At 42.4% G+C, this 17756-nt stretch overlaps 1 protein-coding gene across 1 annotated transcript in view; it reads left to right on the plus strand.

The window, feature by feature from the left end:
* The first annotated feature begins 8623 nt into the window (after nt 1–8623).
* Nucleotides 8624–17756, plus strand: part of LOC129821995 (limbic system-associated membrane protein-like) — a 726689-nt gene continuing 717556 nt past the window's right edge. The window contains exon 1 of the mRNA XM_055879809.1: nt 8624–8846. Coding sequence (XP_055735784.1) covers nt 8783–8846 — 64 coding nt within the window. The 5' untranslated portion in view covers nt 8624–8782. The remainder of the gene's footprint in view (nt 8847–17756) is intronic.

Raw genomic sequence — 17756 nt, forward strand, 5'->3', positions numbered from 1 at the left:
CTTTGCACACTCTTAGCATTCTCTCAACCAGCTTCATGAGCTAGTCACCTGGAATGCATGTCAATTAACAGGTGTGCCTTCTTAAAAGTTAAAATTGTGGAATTTCTTTCCTTCCTTATGTGTTTGAGCCAATCAGTTGTGTTGTGACAAGGTAGGGCTGGTATATAGAAGATAGCCCTATTTGGTAAAAGATCAAGTCCATAGTATGGCAAGAACAGCTAAAATAGGCAAAGAGAAACGACAGTCCATCATTTTTTTAAGACATGTAGGTCAGTCAATGCGGAAAATGTCAAGGACTTTGAACATTTATTCAAGTGCAGTCGCAAAACCCATCAAGCGCGATGTAGAAACTGGCTTTCATGAGAACCGCCACAGAAATCGAAGATCCATGATGGCGCCGGAGGGGAAGGCTGCCGTCTTATCGGCTCTTAACCAACCATGCTATTTTGTTATTTTATTTGCGTTGTAGGTAACTTGTTTTGTACATAATGATGCTGCTACCGTCTCTTATGACCAAAAAGAGCTTCTGGACATCAGAACTGCAATTGTTCACCTCGAACTGGACAAAGAGTTCTTCTTCAATGAGTCATACGGGAGGGATATAATACAGACATCCGACCAGGCCCAGATCCACGTTACTCGCTGGAGAAGGAACCGGAGGTTTCGCGGAAAGAGATCAGGGTGCCTTGTAAGGATCAGGCAACGAGTTACTAATTTGCCCTTGCCTTCTGTCCTGCTAGCTAACGTTCAATCGATGGAAAATAAATGGGATGAACAGAAAGCACGTTTATCCTACCAACGAGACATTAAAAACTGTATTATCTTGTGTTTCAACGACGACAATAGAAACATACAGCTGTAATACAAACATGTTTGAAGCAGACCACCATAGTCCCTGTACCCAAGAACACTAACCTGCCTAAATGACTACCGACCCGTAGCACTCATGTCTGTAGCCATGAAATGCTTTGAAAGGCTGGTCACGGCTCATATCAACATCATTATCCCAGAAACCCTAGACCCACACTAATTTGCATACCATACCAACAGATCCACAGATGATGCAGTCTCTATTCCACTCCACACTACCCTTTCCCACCTGGACAAAAGAAACACCTATGTGAGAATGTTATTCATTGAAAAGCTCAGCGTTCAACACAATAGTGCCCTCAAAGCTCATCACTAAGCTAAGGACCCTGGGACTAAACACTTCCCTCTGCAACTGGATCCTGGACTTCTTGACGGGCCGCCCCCAGGTGGTAAGGAAATGTAACAACACATCCGCCACGCTGATCCTCAATACGGGGGCCCCTCAGTGGTGCGTGCTCAGTCCCCTCCTGTAATCCCTGTTCACTCATGACTGCACGGCCAGGCATGACTCCAACACCATCATTAAGTTTGCTGATGACACAACAATGGTGGGCCTGATCACCAACAACGATGAGACAGCCTATAGGGAGGAGGTCAGAGACCTGACCGTGTATGTAAGTACAACAACCTCTCCCTCAATGTAATCAAGACAAAGGAGATGATTGTGGACTACAGGAAAAGGAGGACCGAGCACGTCCCCATTCTCATCGAGGGGGCTGTAGTGGAGCAGGTTGAGAGCTTCAAATTCCTTGGCGTCCACATCATCAACAAATTAACATGGTCCAAGCACACCAAGACAGTCGTGAAGAGGGCCCGACAAAACCTAGCTCCTGCTGTCTCTAGAGAGTTGAAAACAGCAGGTCTGGGACAGGTAGCACGTCCGGTGAACAGATCAGGGTTCCATAGCCGCAGACAGAACAGTTGAAACTTGAGCAGCAGCACGGCCAGGTGGACTGGGGACAGCAAGGAGTCATCATGCCAGGTAGTCCTGAGGCATGGTTCTAGGGCTCAGGTCCCCCGAGAGAAAGAAAAAGAGAGAGAATTAGAGAGAGCGTACTTAAATTCACACAGGACACTGGAGAAATACCCCAGATATAACAGACTGACCCTAGCCCCACAACACAAACTACTGCAGTATAAATACTGGAGGCTGAGACAGGAGGGGTCAGGAGACACTGTAGCCCCATCCGATGATACCCCCGGACAGGGCCAAACAGGCAGGATATAACCTCACCCACTTTGCCAAAGCACAGCCCCCACACCACTAGAGGGATATCTTCAACTTACCATCCTGAGACAAGGCCGAGTATAGCCCACCAAGATCTCCACCACGGCACAACCCAAGGGGGGGCGCCAACCCAGACAGGAAGACCACGTCAGTGACTCAACCCACTCAAGTGACGCACCCCTCCTAGGGACGGCATGGAAGAGTGTGGCTGGCTTCCTGGTTGGATGTGCGTTGTGTCAAGAAGCAGTGCGGCTTGGTTGGGTTGTGTTTTGGAGGACGCATGGCTCTCGACCTTCGCCTCTCCCGAGTCTGGATACCAATCGCTGCAATTGGATACTACAAAATTGGGGGGGAAAAGGGGGTAACATAAAAAGACTCCAGCCACCTTAGTCATAGACTGTTCTCTCTACACCGCACGGCAAGCGGTACCGGAGCGCCAAGTCTAGGTCCAACAGGCTCCTAATTAGCTTCTACCCCCAAGCCATAAGACTCCTTAACAGCTAATCAAATGGTTACCCAGACTATTTGCATTGCCCCCCCCCCCCACTAGCATTAGCCAGTATACTATAAGGTAAAGTGGGAGTTAAGACGCTACAGTCGTAGCCAAAAGTTTTGAGAATGACACAAATATTAATTTCCACAAAGTGTGCTGCTTCAGTGTCTTTAGATATTCTTGTCAGTTGTTACTATGGTATACTGAAGTATAATTACAAGCATTTCATACATGGCAAAGGCTTGTATTGACAATTACATGCAAAGAGTCAATATTTGCAGTGTTGACCCTTCTTTTTCAAGACTTCTGCAATCCGCCCTGGCATGCTGTCAATTAACTTCTGGGCCACATCCTGACTGATGGCAGCCCATTCTTGCATAATCAATGCTTGGAGTTTGTCTGAATTTGGGGGTTTTTGTTTGTCCACCCGCCTCTTGAGGATTGACCATAAGTTCTCAATGGGCTTAAGGTCTGGGGAGTTTCCTGGCCATGGATACAAAATATTGATGTTTTATTACTCAAGCCACTTAGTTATCACTTTTGCCTTATGGCAAGGTGCTCCATCATGCTGGAAAAGGCATTGTTCATCACCAAATGTTCCTGGATGGTTGGGAGAAGTTGCTCTCTGAGGATGTGTTGGTACCATTCTTTATTCATTGCTGTGTTCTTAGGCAAAATTGTGAGTGAGCCCACTCCCTTGGCTGAGAAGCAATCCCACACATGAATGGTCTCAGGATGCTTTACTGTTGGCATGACAAAGGACTGATGGTAGCGCTCACCTTGCTCACCAAGCTTTTTTCCGGAAACCCCAAATAATCGGAAAGGGGATTCATCCGAGAAAATGACTTTACTCCAGTCCTCAGCAGTCCAATCCCTGTACCTTTTGCAGAATGTCAGTCTGTCCCTGATGTTTTTCCTGGAGAGAAGTTGCTTCTTTGCTGACATTCTTGACACCAGGCCATCCTCCAAAAATCTTCGCCGCACTCACACCTGCCTGCTGCCATTCCTGAGCAAGCTCTGTACTGGTGGTGCCCCGATCCCGCAGCTGAATCAACTTTAGGAGACGGTCCTGTCGCTTGCTGGACTTTCTTGGGCGCCCTGAAGCCTTCTTCACAACAATTGAACCGCTCTCCTTGAAGTTCTTGATGATCCGATAAATGGTTGATTTAGGTGCAATTGTACTGGCAGCAATATCCTTGCCTGTGAAGCCCTTTTTGTGCAAAGCAATGATGACGGCACGTGTTTCCTTGCAGGTAACCATGGTTGACAGAGGAATAACAATGATTCCAAGCACCACTCTCCTTTTGAAGCTTCCAGTCTGTTATTCGAACTCAATCAGCATGACAGAGTGATCTCCAGCCTTGCCCTCTTCAACACTCACACCTGTGTTAACGAGAGAATCACTGACATGATGTCAGCTGGTCCTTTTGTGGCAGGGCTGAAATGCAGTGGAAATGTTTTTTGGGGATTCAGTTCATTTGCATGGCAAAGAGGGACTTTGCATTTAATTGCAATTCATCTGATCACTCTTCATAACATTCTAGAGTATATGCAAATTGCCATCATACAAACTGAGGCAGCAGACTTTGTGAAAATTTATATTTGTGTCATTCTCAAAACTTTTGGCCACGACTGTATATAGAGATTGGCAGAGGACAATCTAAATTAAGACTGAATCAGTCATTCAGTCAATGACTGTAGCAATCCCACTCTACCAGGTCTCATACAGCAATGACATGAATTAAGCTCCAGCCCAAAGGGCCTTTCAATAAAACATACACATTAGAATTGGAATTACCGTCAGATATTCACCAAACTGAATTGCGATTGGATGCTCCTGTCTCATTTATTTATCTGTGGTCACCTTAGCTTCTGAACGCTGTTAGGGGTGTGTCATGGCTAAATGTTGTTAATATTCTAATTGTGATCCATAACCTGTCAGAAAGAGTTCTGACATGATGGTAATTGGGGGGAACATTTAATAACGTAGATTTGGATAGAATAACTGGATATAATCATTTGTTGGCCAATTTAATTCATTCATTGGGGCCTTTCATTTGGAGTTCATAGAAATGTTGCTTTAGACTCAAAACTTAAGTGTTGGCCAGAAATACCTTACACACACACACACACACACACACACACACACACACACACACACACACACACACACACACACACACACACACACACACACAGCAGTTCTACAGAGCAAACTCATTCAGTAGCAAAAGTAGCTAAACTCAGACAAGCTACAAACGGCCTGGATGTTACTTCTTTACAGTAACTGACATTTAAATGTACTTGGCCCTTTCCAAATATGAATGATATGAGGATTACAGGCCTGTCAGAGCCACTATCCCAGTCCTCGGAAGAACAGTGTCTTTGAAAGAGACTAAGATGACTTACATTGGTCTCTTCCTCATTGCTCTCTGAAAGGGTTTCTGTGGGAAAGATTTTGCCTGATCACAGTAGACTTGTATGTTTAGTGCCACTAGTCCTGACAGAAGCAATGTGCTTTCAATGTGCAGAAATCCAATGGCTTGTTTTTCCATATATCTTTCAAAAAGTACTGAATACTCAACTCAAACATAGTTCATCACGACTATTGATTTATTCTAGACTAACATGTAGTGCTCGACTGACTCCACGTTAATGTGTTTTTCCTTAATGGCTAACTTGATGGAATTTTCTTCATGCAGTTTCAGGCTATCCTTATCCCGATGATTGAAGTAGGCCGTGAAGCAATCGCTGCTGAAGGCAATTATCATACGGAAAAACATACTGTAATTTGTCATTACTGGAAGATGAATATTTGGAGCGGCCAACCTGAAAGATCTGAGAAGCATAGTCAGTGAAAAAGTCTTCAAATAAATGGTCTTTAAGAAAATATCCCATGATCCTCTTTTGAGTGTTCCTTTGGGTAAACTCACTATGGCCATCAAATTGGGGCGGCAGGTAGCCTAGTGTTTAGAGCATTGGACTAGTGACCGAAAGGTTGCTCGATCAAATCCCAGAGCTGACAAGCTAAAATCTGTCGTTCTGCCCCTAAACAAGGCAGTTAACCCACTTGCCTAGTTAAATAAAGGTTCAAATAAAAATAAATTCTAATCTGTATCTTCGATGCCAGTTCCACTGCTTTTTAAAATTCTTCCTCTCTAATCGGGGACGGATTTAGATCTGGGACACCAGGTGTGAACAATTAATTATTAGGTAGAACAGAAAACAAGGAGTACTCTGGACCTCCAGGGTAAGATTTGAGTACACATGCGCTATGGGCCATCTCCCACAATTTCAAGCACTTTGTTCACACACCCTCAAAAGGTTGCTACTCCAATTGCATTCACGTTTTTTTCACACTGAGCCTGTCTGTATTGTTGTGAATGGAAGAAATGTGGATGGACAAAAAAATATATAATTGACTTGGGCTCCAGCCATGAAAAATGCAAACCATGGTAGGAATAGCCGTAGACTCTTTAGGATTTTGTGTTCGACAATTTCAGATGGAGCTAATGCTTTTTCAATTGCAGTCGTCCAATTGGCAGTCATCCACCTGTGCGTCAATCTAAGTAACATAATATAAAAATCCCCATTAAAAATGTTTAACTAGAGATATCTGGGTTTTTGCATGGGCTGCGTCTCAATCCAGCTTATCCACCCATGAGGTACTGAGCTACAGTGGTGTTTGTCAGACTATGAGACATCCTGAAAATTGTTCTTCTCATGAAATTGTCTAGCGTTTGGCCTGAAGGTGATAACGCTGATGTGCCAACTTCTGTCTGTATCGTCCAAACCTTTTGGGCTACAAACTAATATGACCCCACTGTGGAAAGGGGAGACTACTCTACGATCCGTCTGCAGGTAACCCATACAATGAATGGAAGTTTGGAGGTCATTTTGTGCCATTAAAAATAAGCGGCTAAATACGCCCCCCCCAAAAAAAAATATATACTTTATTTCCCGAGCTTTCTTTAGATATAGGACAGACACTTCAAAACCTTATTCCTTATGATAATTTTTTTCACTGTCTTTTTTTTAGCCATTTATGAATATTTTAATCAATAAGTTTCTATGGACTGGTGTAGCACACATATAACAGGCATTCGCATGAGAAATTAACGTACAGTTTTTCACATTTAGTCACATGGCATGTGTGGGTTGAGCAAGCAAGCTGTGGTGACCTCATGGTTGTTCACTGCGATCTGCATGTCTTCAATTAAATATCCCAATGAAATGACAAACCATGTGAGTCATGGAGATAGCCTACACGTGAGAGGTGTTGTTGAACGACATAATCTGTACTGACAACTGAGACCATTATGACAACTGACTGCAGTCCCTGGCCAGTTGCTCTTACACTACATGCTGCTCGTATATACATTCTAATTGGAATGGTGTCTAAACTGCAGGGATCTCATTGATTACTATATCAGACAGTAACTGAAATCCTATTCAGCCTTGAATGGGAATTGTGTACACACAATGGTTCTCTAGCAGAACATTTCATCATGAAGCTTGTGGTTCACGTGGTGGTGTATAACAGGTGGAGAACAAGGGTAATTCAATATTCAATAAGGTGTGTTATACATCACACCCAGACATCCTCATGAGCCACTTTTGTTTTTCTTTTCAATTATTGAAGCTGTAATGTCTTTGGCATTCATACTTAACAAATTACTAAGATCTGAGCATAATTCAATTCAGCAACACCAGTCATGTAGCTCACCAGGGCTTACAAGAGGAGACTGAGCTTTAGAAGCAGGAATACAACGGCATGTTCAGGCAGCATCTGCTTTCATTGCTATCACAATCAAATCTAGTAAGATTCAGTGAGAAAATACATTGCTTGATCACAAAAAAAGACAGGGTTGCAATTGCAGGATTTGTCTGTATTAGCCTTGGTATCAGTCGTGGACATGTAAAACAGTGGATGAGAGGACAGTGTTTGGCTGGCAGTAGAGAGATAGGAGTAGAGCACATTAATAGGGAAACACTTTCCCTCCCTCCCTCCCTCTCCCTCTATGCCACTCCCTCACTGTCCTCTCTCACAAGCCATTTTCTAGTGAGTAAGGATCCCTAGACTTTGATTAGTCTCAAGTGTCTTTACAAACAGCCCGCCCCCACCTTGCCTGCAGGCTGAATGAAGAAGTTTCTTACCAAATGTCACTATTAGTATTCCACAGATTTCCGTGCTGCTATCCTACTCTCCTGTCCCCTGCCAAGCCTCACCTCTGGTAGGGACACACCTCATGCGCTACAGAGGACCTTTGTCATTGGTTTACAGAGGGTAGCCAAAGGTTGCCCCTCTCTTGAGGACTGCTGTTTGGCTGTTGAGATGTTGAAGGGTTCACAGTAGGTAGCTAGATATCTCTTTCAACTAGAATCAGTTGTAGTATGTTGTGGGACTTTATTTAGGAAATAATGGTATTGTTATCACAGATTGCATATCACACACATGCAATGAGAGAATCAATCTGGATTAAGTTGCTGAAATAACTGTAATTGTGTGCATTTGTCCTGATTTTTCTATTGGTTTTATAGTAACCTATGCATCAGAGAGATCTGAAGGTTATGGCTGGAGTAGCTACAGGGGTGTTCGGAGGGAATATAGATCATGGAAGCATGTACATGCATATAGACAGTGAGACACACATTCATTAGAATATGTCAGATGTGAAATCATTTTGCAAATTCAACAGGTCATACCAGATGTTATGCAACACTTCAGAATGCTATTCTACATGACAGAAATGCGTGTGACTGTCGATCCATAAAGCCCTGCTGAAATACCAATTCAGTTGCATAATACACACAGTTGGAACATAAGCTGACCGGTGACTCCCCCGTGCAGTATGGGTCCGTATCCTCATCAATATCAATAATCAGAAGATGATGTCAAACTTGTGTTTTTCTAGGTACTTGCTTAACCACTAGGTGGGAGTGATGACCAGATGAGGCAAGCATTGAAGTGCACAGCTATTCATGATTGCAAAAAGGATGTGTTTAGCGCTCAAGCACTTGAGTTGTAGATATAGTGCTCTGCAGCATTAGGACATATCCTTGGAGCTACACGCCCTCTGAGCATCATTTCTACCAAAAGACAATACTGCCTTCTCACAAAATTACTGCAAGAGACCTGCACAAGAAGTACGTTGACATTCAGGAGAGGTTTTGGAGCTGACGAGGACAACATGAATTCCTTCTGGATACACACAATTTGGATCCCGGGGTTCTTTTTCTTATTTGGATTTCAAGGTACGGGTCGCATTCTAGTTCATTTTTAATATAATTATATTGCTTTAGATTATCACGTTCCTCTTTTCAGTTTGGAGTCAGAGGAATTCATGTGCCTGTTGAGACTCTGCTTATGCAGCTTTGATCGGCTGGCTACCTCTGGTGTCTTCTATGACTTATTTATCCCCGGTATTTATGACGTTCATCCTTGGCTATTTATTGCACTCAGATTGACAAAAGTAGTGTATTTACGATTCAAAGTGAGTGGGGGGGTGGTGGTGTAGGAGACATTCCGTGGCGAGAGTTCATAGGAAATTGCTAAAGCCACCAGTTATTAAATTATTTCTGAAGTGACTTGTCTGTGATGTCCCTGCCGAGTTTGAATCATGTTGCTATATTTTTTTGTGCCCCCCTTTGTGGTTATAGAACTGATAGCTTGGCTGAAGTTGCAAGGTGGTGCATTGTCAAGTGACTAATTGATACAGTAACCTAAATAATGATACATAAGTGTCTCTAATATGAATTTATTCAAGCCTTATTTGACAAGGTGAGTTGACTGAGAATACATTTAGGCTATAGCAACAAACCTGGAGAAGAGTTTCGGAATTAACCACGTTGGAGCTGGTTCATTCATCTCCAGATAGTATGATGGTATTGGGAATTAAGCCAGGACTATCCTATTTTAAACAGAGTCAGATCTTGGGTGCTATGTCTCATTGGAGGGATGGAACCATTTGCAGGGCGGTGACCTCACCCCAATCACTGCCTTGGGGGCATTTGGGTATCCTTTAGACCAGAGGGAAGAGTTCAAAGCTGCCTAGCTTCAGACAGCTTCTGGTGACGGTATGTGCAGGACAACATCTACACATAACACCAATAGACCTGCATTGAACAGGATGCTGGTGTTGTACTAAGGTAATGTCCACTAGTATGTAATCCCTCATTCCACAGTTCCTTATGCCTGGGTACATCTCTGATGCCCTCATGGCAGCATCCCACTACTAACACTAATATAGGAAGTTCGAGGGTTGGCCTGCACAGGATTCAAACCCGCTACCTTGTGGTTCTGTCTTCTGGGTGTTCCTGATGATGACCAGTTACCCAAAGACCCCTGTGTGCAGACTAATTCTAATTTGGTAAATAATTTCCATTGTGACATGACTATTGAAGTAATTTGGTTAATTGTCTGATTCTAAAGGAGTTGTGTGTGCAGTTATGGAGAGCTGTGAAATCTAAGCACAGTAGTCAATAAACAACTCAATGTGGCTTAATTAGGAAATGGCTTTGAATGAAACCCCAACCTCCGGGTCAACAACACTAGGGGCTTCCAGCTCTAACTTATGAAATGTCTCAAATATTCTATGAAATGCAATGCATGATTCAGCCTTATCATGACAGCAGCATGTATGTTATAGACAACTGCCATGGGATGTCGTATGAGGTCTTCCTAATATACACTAGCAGGGCTTTTTATTTAGGAGCCACAGTGCACCTTATAAAAATGCTCAGCATAGAGCCCTGACTAGGTCTGTTTACATGGAACCACAGCAGGAGAGACAGAAAAGTGTTTTCACTTTGATCTCCAACAGAACCCTGTATGCTTAACCAGTCTGGCCATGTCTCACGCCTAGGGGAAGTGTCACAGGTTGGTGGCCTCGACCATGTCTGGTCCTCCTCGCTGGCCCACTTTTCCTCTTCATCTAACTTTAAATTACCCTTCTTGTTGTACTAACATAATGCTCATCTGTTAAATGAATTGGTTTAGGCAAGTCAACATGCTGCTCTAAATTCCCACTGTTAATTTCTCTGTGGAGATGGAGCCTCTTCTGAGTGCAGTACAGCCAACATGGTTAACTGGTTATGAAACTGCACCATAGATCACTATTGAAGTCAGTTTTTAGTATGGCTGCTTCATATTGCACATGTACTGTATTTTCTCTTCATAGAGCACATGTACTGTATTTGCTCCTTATAGATCACATGTACTGTATTTTCTCCTTATAGAGCACATGTACTGTATTTTCTCTTCATAGAGCACATGTACTGTATTTTCTCTTCATAGAGCACATGTACTGTATTTTCTCTTCATAGAGCACATGTACTGTATTTTCTCTTCATAGAGCACATGTACTGTATTTTCTCTTCATAGAGCACATGTACTGTATTTTCTCTTCATAGAGCACATGTACTGTATTTTCTCTTCATAGAGCACATGTACTGTATTTTCTCTTCATAGAGCACATGTACTGTATTTTCTCTTCATAGAGCACATGTACTGTATTTTCTCTTCAAAGAGCACATGTACTGTATTTTCTCTTCAAAGAGCACATGTACTGTATTTTCTCTTCATAGAGCACATGTACTGTATTTTCTCTTCATAGAGCACATGTCCTGTATTTGCTTCTTATAGAGCACATGTACTGTATTTGCTCTTCATAGATCACATGTACTGTTGGGGGCTTTATTAGCACATCATATCCAGTAGTGGATTGTTCCCTTACATACTGTATGTTGAAAAAAAGACATGACTTTGCAGTTGAAAAAAAGAGGAAGAAAACAGCAGTTTGGCCTTGTGCCATGCATTTTCTTTCTTTGTTTTTTTGTTTTGTCTTTTCTGATAGGAAGTATTAGGAACCTTGAGGTACAGAGTTGTTTAATGGTTTTGATGCTGTTCATCTTTTCTGAGGAAAAATTGCTTTTGTCAATTATTCAGAGATGGCATAATATAGCTGTGGATATAATTGATTTCTTCTTCTTTTTCCGGTAATACAAATAATTGCCTTTCATGTGGTGATCAATTCACACTAGTCCCCTGGGAGGGGTTTATTCAAATGATTATTCGAATGAAAATCGTGCCATCGCGTCGGAAACAAGAGAACACTCTTTAAATAAAGTCAGAGTATGCTAGATTCTCTAATCTGTTTGGAATGGCTTCTGGGATTAACCCCAAAACAGAGCTGGATGGAGAACTCAGAAACTACCACATAACCATTAAATAAACCTTCAGAATGTCAGGCGCACAGGGAATACACACACATTCAGAAATGAATTGGAAAGAGAAGGTTAAACAGTCAGAATAATTAATACAATCAGAATATCTCTCGCCGGGCCTTTCACTGGAGTCCACATTGATCTCTCTTTGGGGACTCGTGATTTTCCTCCTCACCAGAGACCACAGACTCCCCCTATTGAAAAACGATCTGACTTAATTGACTCGTGTTTTTTGGGGTCTTCATATATTCCAATAATGTCTCTGTGGTTGGTTGTAGGCAGGATGTGGTCTGGGTTCCTCTGAGGTGTTCTGGGCTGGGGAATGATGTAAATACTGTGCTGTAGCCACAGGGAGAGAGGGAGAGCGGGGAGCAGAGACAGGGCTGAGTTGGGTCTGGAATAAAACACAAAAGAGTGAAATTGCAGCAATACACCGTTATACTTCATACTCCCGCACCACTTCACTTTCAGCTTCTTAAATGTCCACAACGCTCCACTTCTCAGAGCCCCATCCCAGGAAAATTGCAATTAGCTCTGTGTTCCCTGTACAAGCCTTATGGTGCCTGTGATCCTCTGGTACTTTTTATTTATTTATTTATTTTTATTTTACCGTTATTTTACCAGGTAAGTTGACTGAGAACACGTTCTCATTTGCAGCAACGACCTGGGGAATAGTTACAGGGGAGAGGAGGGGGATGAATGAGCCAATTGTAAACTGGGGATTATTAGGTGACCATGATGGTTTGAGGGCCAGATTGGGAATTTAGCCAGGACACCGGGGTTAACACCCCTACTCTTACGATAAGTGCCATGGGATCTTTAATGACCTCAGAGAGTCAGGACACCCGTTTAACGTCCCATCCGAAAGACGGCACCCTACACAGGGCAGTGTCCCCAATCACTGCCCTGGGGCATTGGGATCTTTGTTTAGACCAGAGGAAAGAGTGCCTCCTACTGGCCCTCCAACACCACTTCCAGCAGCATCTGGTCTCCCATCCAGGGACTGACCAGGACCAACCCTGCTTAGCTTCAGAAGCAAGCCAGCAGTGGTATGCAGGGTGGTATGCTGCTGACTTTGAAGTGAAACACGTTTTGCTAACCGTAAACGTGGTGTCTGTTGGTGGGGCTTCTCTCCTCATCCCTCCAGGTCAATGTACTCACTGTGGTTGTTTGTTTTCCAGAGCGCAGACTTGCCTCCTTTGAGCAGCTTACGTTAAACTCTCTTCAATACCTCCAGTAGGCACAGGAGAAGGATCTGTGCACTATGGAAAGGAAAACTGATGTATACTGTCTTAGGCTTTATGTCCCCAGACCTTTGTAATATATGACAGGGTTGACTGCATTTAGTTCTGTTCCTAACACATTTTACTGTTATCACTTTGCATTTATCTGACATTTCTTTCACAAAGTGAAAGCATGTGCAGCGTATGGGGGAGGGGGGATGGGCGGAGCATACATCGATATTATAAAAATGTTTAATGAAATTATTTATTTTCTCCACGAGTCCATCTTCTGGCAGTTCACGCGACTCTTTGTTGTTGATTCAAGTGATGCATTTCTAATCAACATCCATACAAAATCCCTTTCTAAGCGTAAACTCTTTTAATTTAATTTCAGTATCATCATAACCAATAATCTTTCAGGAAGACCAGCTGTATCTCTCTACTCCACGGAGTACTCCTATTCCAATCAGAATCACAATAACTATCATGCAGGTTGGAATCCACATACTTTATTCTCTTACCAGGAAAACTGACATCTGTATCACGGCTGAAGTTGGAGCATGGAGAAGCTGTACGAATGTGTAGAGGGAAGACAAAATACAGTGCATTCGGATAAGTATTCAGACCGCTTCCCTTTTCCACATTTTGTTACGCTACAGCCTTATTCTAAAATGGATTAAATAACCCCCCCCCCCCTCATCAATCTACACACAATACCCCATAATGACAAAGCGAGAACAAGTTTAGACATTTTTGCAAATGTATTAAAAATTAAAACATTTAAAAAACATATTTACATAAGTATTCAGACCCATTGCTACGTATGAGACTTGAAATTGAGCTCAGGTGCATCCTGTTTCCATTAATCATCCTTGAGATGTTTTTACAACTAAATTGGTTTCACCTGTGGTAAATTCAATTAATTGGACATGATTTGGAAAGGCACACACCTGTCTATATAAGGTCCCACAGTTGACAGTGCATGTCAGAGCAAAAACTAAAGCATGAGGTCGAAGGAATAAAGCTCAGAGACAGGATTGTGTTGAGGCACAGATATGGGGAAGGGTATCAAAAAATGTTTGCGACATTGAATTTCCCCAAGAACGCAGTGGCCTCCATCATTCTTAAATGGAAGAAGTTTGGAACCATCAAGACTCTTCCTAACGCTGGCCACCCGGCTAAACTGAGCAATCTGGGGGGGAAGGGCTCTGGTCAGGGAGGTGACCAAGAACCCGATGGTCACTCTGACAGAGCTCCAGAGTTCCTCTATGGAGAAGGCAGAACCTTCCAGAAGGACAACCATCTGTGCAGCACTCCACAAATCAGGCCTTTATGGTAGAGTGGCCAGACAGAAGCCACACCTCAGTAAAAGGCACATGACAGCAAGATTGAACTCTTTGGCCTGAATGCCAAGCATCACATCTGGAGGAAACCTGGCACCATCCCTTTGGTGACGCATGGTGGTGGCAGCATTATACTGTGGGGATGTTTTTCAGCGGCAAGGACTGGGAGACTAGAGCAAAGTACATGGAGATCCTTGATGAAAATCTGCTCCACAATGCTCAGGACCTCAGACTGGGGTGAATGTTCACCTTCCAACAGGACAACAACCCTAAGCACACAGCCAAGAAAACGCAGGAGTGACTTCAGGAAGAGTCTCAGATTGTCCTTGAGTGGCCCAGCCAGAGACTGGACTTAAAACCAGATCGAACATCTCTGGAGAGACCTGAAAATATCTGTGCAGCGACGCTCCCCATCCAACCTGACAGAGAAGAATGGGAGAAACTCCCCAAATACAGGTGTGCCAAGCTTGTAGCGTCATACCCAAGAAGACTCGAGACTGTAATCGCTGCCAAAGGTGCTTCAACAAAGTACTAAGTAAAGGCTCTGAATACTTATGTAAATGTGATATTTCTGTTGTTTAAAAAAAATGAAATCTAAAAACCTGTTTTTGCTTTGTCATTATACAGTATTGTGTGAAGATTTTATTTAGCCTTTATTTAGCTTGGCAAGTCAGTCAAAATGGAGGTAAAATGAGGGGGGAAAACAATTGAATCCATTTTAGAATAAGGCTGTAACAGAACACATGTTTAAAAAGTCAAGGGGTCTGAATACTTTCCAAATGCAATGTATACCCCAATGCAAAAATCAAATCAATTTATCTTCATAAACAATGTTGGAATTCAGCCGATAGATACTCTAATAGAAAAATGAAATGAGGAGACTCGTATTAGTATTATTCCTCTGTTTTCCAGTCCCTGATATTACATTCTGTCTGCTTCTGAATCTCATCTTGAAGTCCAACTTCAGAGGTTTTACTTCCTTTCATAGGGATGCAAATCCAGGATCATCTTCTTGCTTGTATAGAAGTAGTGTACCACTGTTGTAATGAAGACCGCAGTACTTCTTCTGTGTATGTCTTGAACAAGCCCGTCTGATCCTGATTACTGACCTCTATAACCGGCCTACTCAGCCCCTCATCTGCATTGCTTATCAACCCAATGCTAATTGCAGTTGTTTCCCTGCTGTTTGCTGTCTGTCTGGATTAGGATGTCATTGGTGTGTGTTACATGCACACAGGCACTTAGGTTTAATCAGGAGAAAATACATATTTAGGGACATGCGGTATGTTTATGTTTTGTACCTGGGCGAATACGTACCTTGCCTTTTTCCCTGTCCTCTCTACAACACCTAGTATACGTAATAGTGTGCTTCAGTGACTCCAGAATAGGCTCAGAAACATCTTTCATCTGTCAAGTTCCAGCTCACTACCAGAGTGTAGTCTTTACAACGTTAAGGTATCAAAACACTCTTTGAATGGAAGAGTTAAAACACAGCTTGTTTCCCGGACCACATAGTCCATTTTGTCTCTTATAGTGTTTGACAAACACTTCCTTGGCTCCATTTCTTGAGTTTCAAGCCTTCTGGTTTCATCTTGGCTTTACTGGCAGATGCACATCTTCAGCATTCCCGGAAGACGGTGATCTATTTTTATCCAGCGACAAGGGGTGATCATTCAAACTGGAATTGATTGACACACTAAAGTGATTTTATCCACATGTGGCTGGGAAATGTCAGCTAATACTAATAATGAATCGCTCTAGATTATAAATGATACAAAATGTCTCAAGAAATGTTCATGTTTGGTGAACCTTGCAGGAAAGCAATGTGTCTCATCTTCTCCCTCGTTATGCACTATAAGAAACAACCACTGACAGCCCGACAGTTATGTCTTGGTGAGGGTTCTGTTTACAATATTTAGACTCTGAGCTTTAGAGAGTTGTTATGAACCTGAGGCTTTTAGTTTTAGTTCTGTTTCCAGTCTTTCCACCAGCCAGACAGCATGTTGGTTTGACATGTGCAACAGGGAGGGTTTTCTATTTTCTTGTTTATCGGGGTGTCGAACCTATTCTCCGGAGATTTGGATTTAATATGAGGAAATTACACGTAATTTTAATTTGTATATTTTTCGCTTTGAGTTCAGTCTTAGGAAGAAAAAAAAAATTCGCTCTGTTTTCCTCAAACTTAATCTTGTTACCGTTCTGGTAGTGAGTCCGTAATGAATCACCAAATCCCAATGCACTAATGGAATTAGATTACTATTACATAGAGAAACGTGGGACGCACACTGACTGCCATTGTAAAGGTACCTGGGCTGTGGTAAGCTGGTCCACACATTGGAATGTGTGTGAGACATTAAAAATGGATCTCTCAGAAACGTCAGTACCTGTTTACATCCGATCATAGAATTAAGTCTGAGTTAAGAAGATATTTATCTCTGCCTATTTTTTGAATGCTCCAACTTGTTTACCAGGAATTAGTCCTTTTTGGGACGTTTTTCTTGGGTAAGCTCTTTCACTGGATTATTGTCATTGTTGTTGACCACCACTCCTATTTCCCTTGTTTGTTTGTTGAAGCTCAGAGGCCTCGAGGTACTACACAGCACCTGTAATGGCATTTCATTCCGATCTTAACAATATTTTGCTCAGGTGATGATTGATACGGTATCAATGAATGTAATGACGTTATTTGTCATAGTAATTTCTTCCCGTGATCTTTTTGTGAGGTTGGCTAATTGACTGAAGATAAATCATTGACAATGTTAAAAACTTCTTGTCAATAGGGGGTGCTGTTTCCACTTTGTAATAATTTCGTTCCCAAATTAAACTGCCTCGTACTCAATTCTTGCTCGTACAATATGCATATTATTATTACTATTGATTAGAAAACACTCTCTAGTTTCTAAAACCGTTTGAATTATATCTGTGAGTAAAACAGAACTGGACTTAGAGCAATTTTCCTATGAGGATGTGAGAATGCTGAAATCTGCTGGCTGTTCTGAGATCTGTTTATAAATCTGCCTGTCTTCTATTGGTTGAGATGCACTGCATACGTCTTCCCCTGGGTGTCAGCGAATAGTGAGAATTGAAATTGAGTTGCTAGGCAGAACTGAGAGGTTATAAATGGGCTGGCAACGTGGGGTCCTTCCTTTGTCCTCTTCGCCCTGACGCAGAAAGGAGCTCTGGCTGTCGTTCTAGTTCGCTCCGGTTATAGGCCTTAGATATATCCGGCTCTGTTTTTATTCGATATAGGTGTTAAAGACATCATAATGTTGTTATATTAAACCAAGTTATATCAGTTTATATTGGTATATTGCGATTTTTGGATATTTATTTGTATTTGAGTCGAACACGTCTTTGCCACATGGCTAAAGTTT

This window comes from Salvelinus fontinalis, chromosome 24 (assembly GCF_029448725.1).
Source record: "Salvelinus fontinalis isolate EN_2023a chromosome 24, ASM2944872v1, whole genome shotgun sequence".
NCBI lineage: Eukaryota > Metazoa > Chordata > Actinopteri > Salmoniformes > Salmonidae > Salvelinus > Salvelinus fontinalis.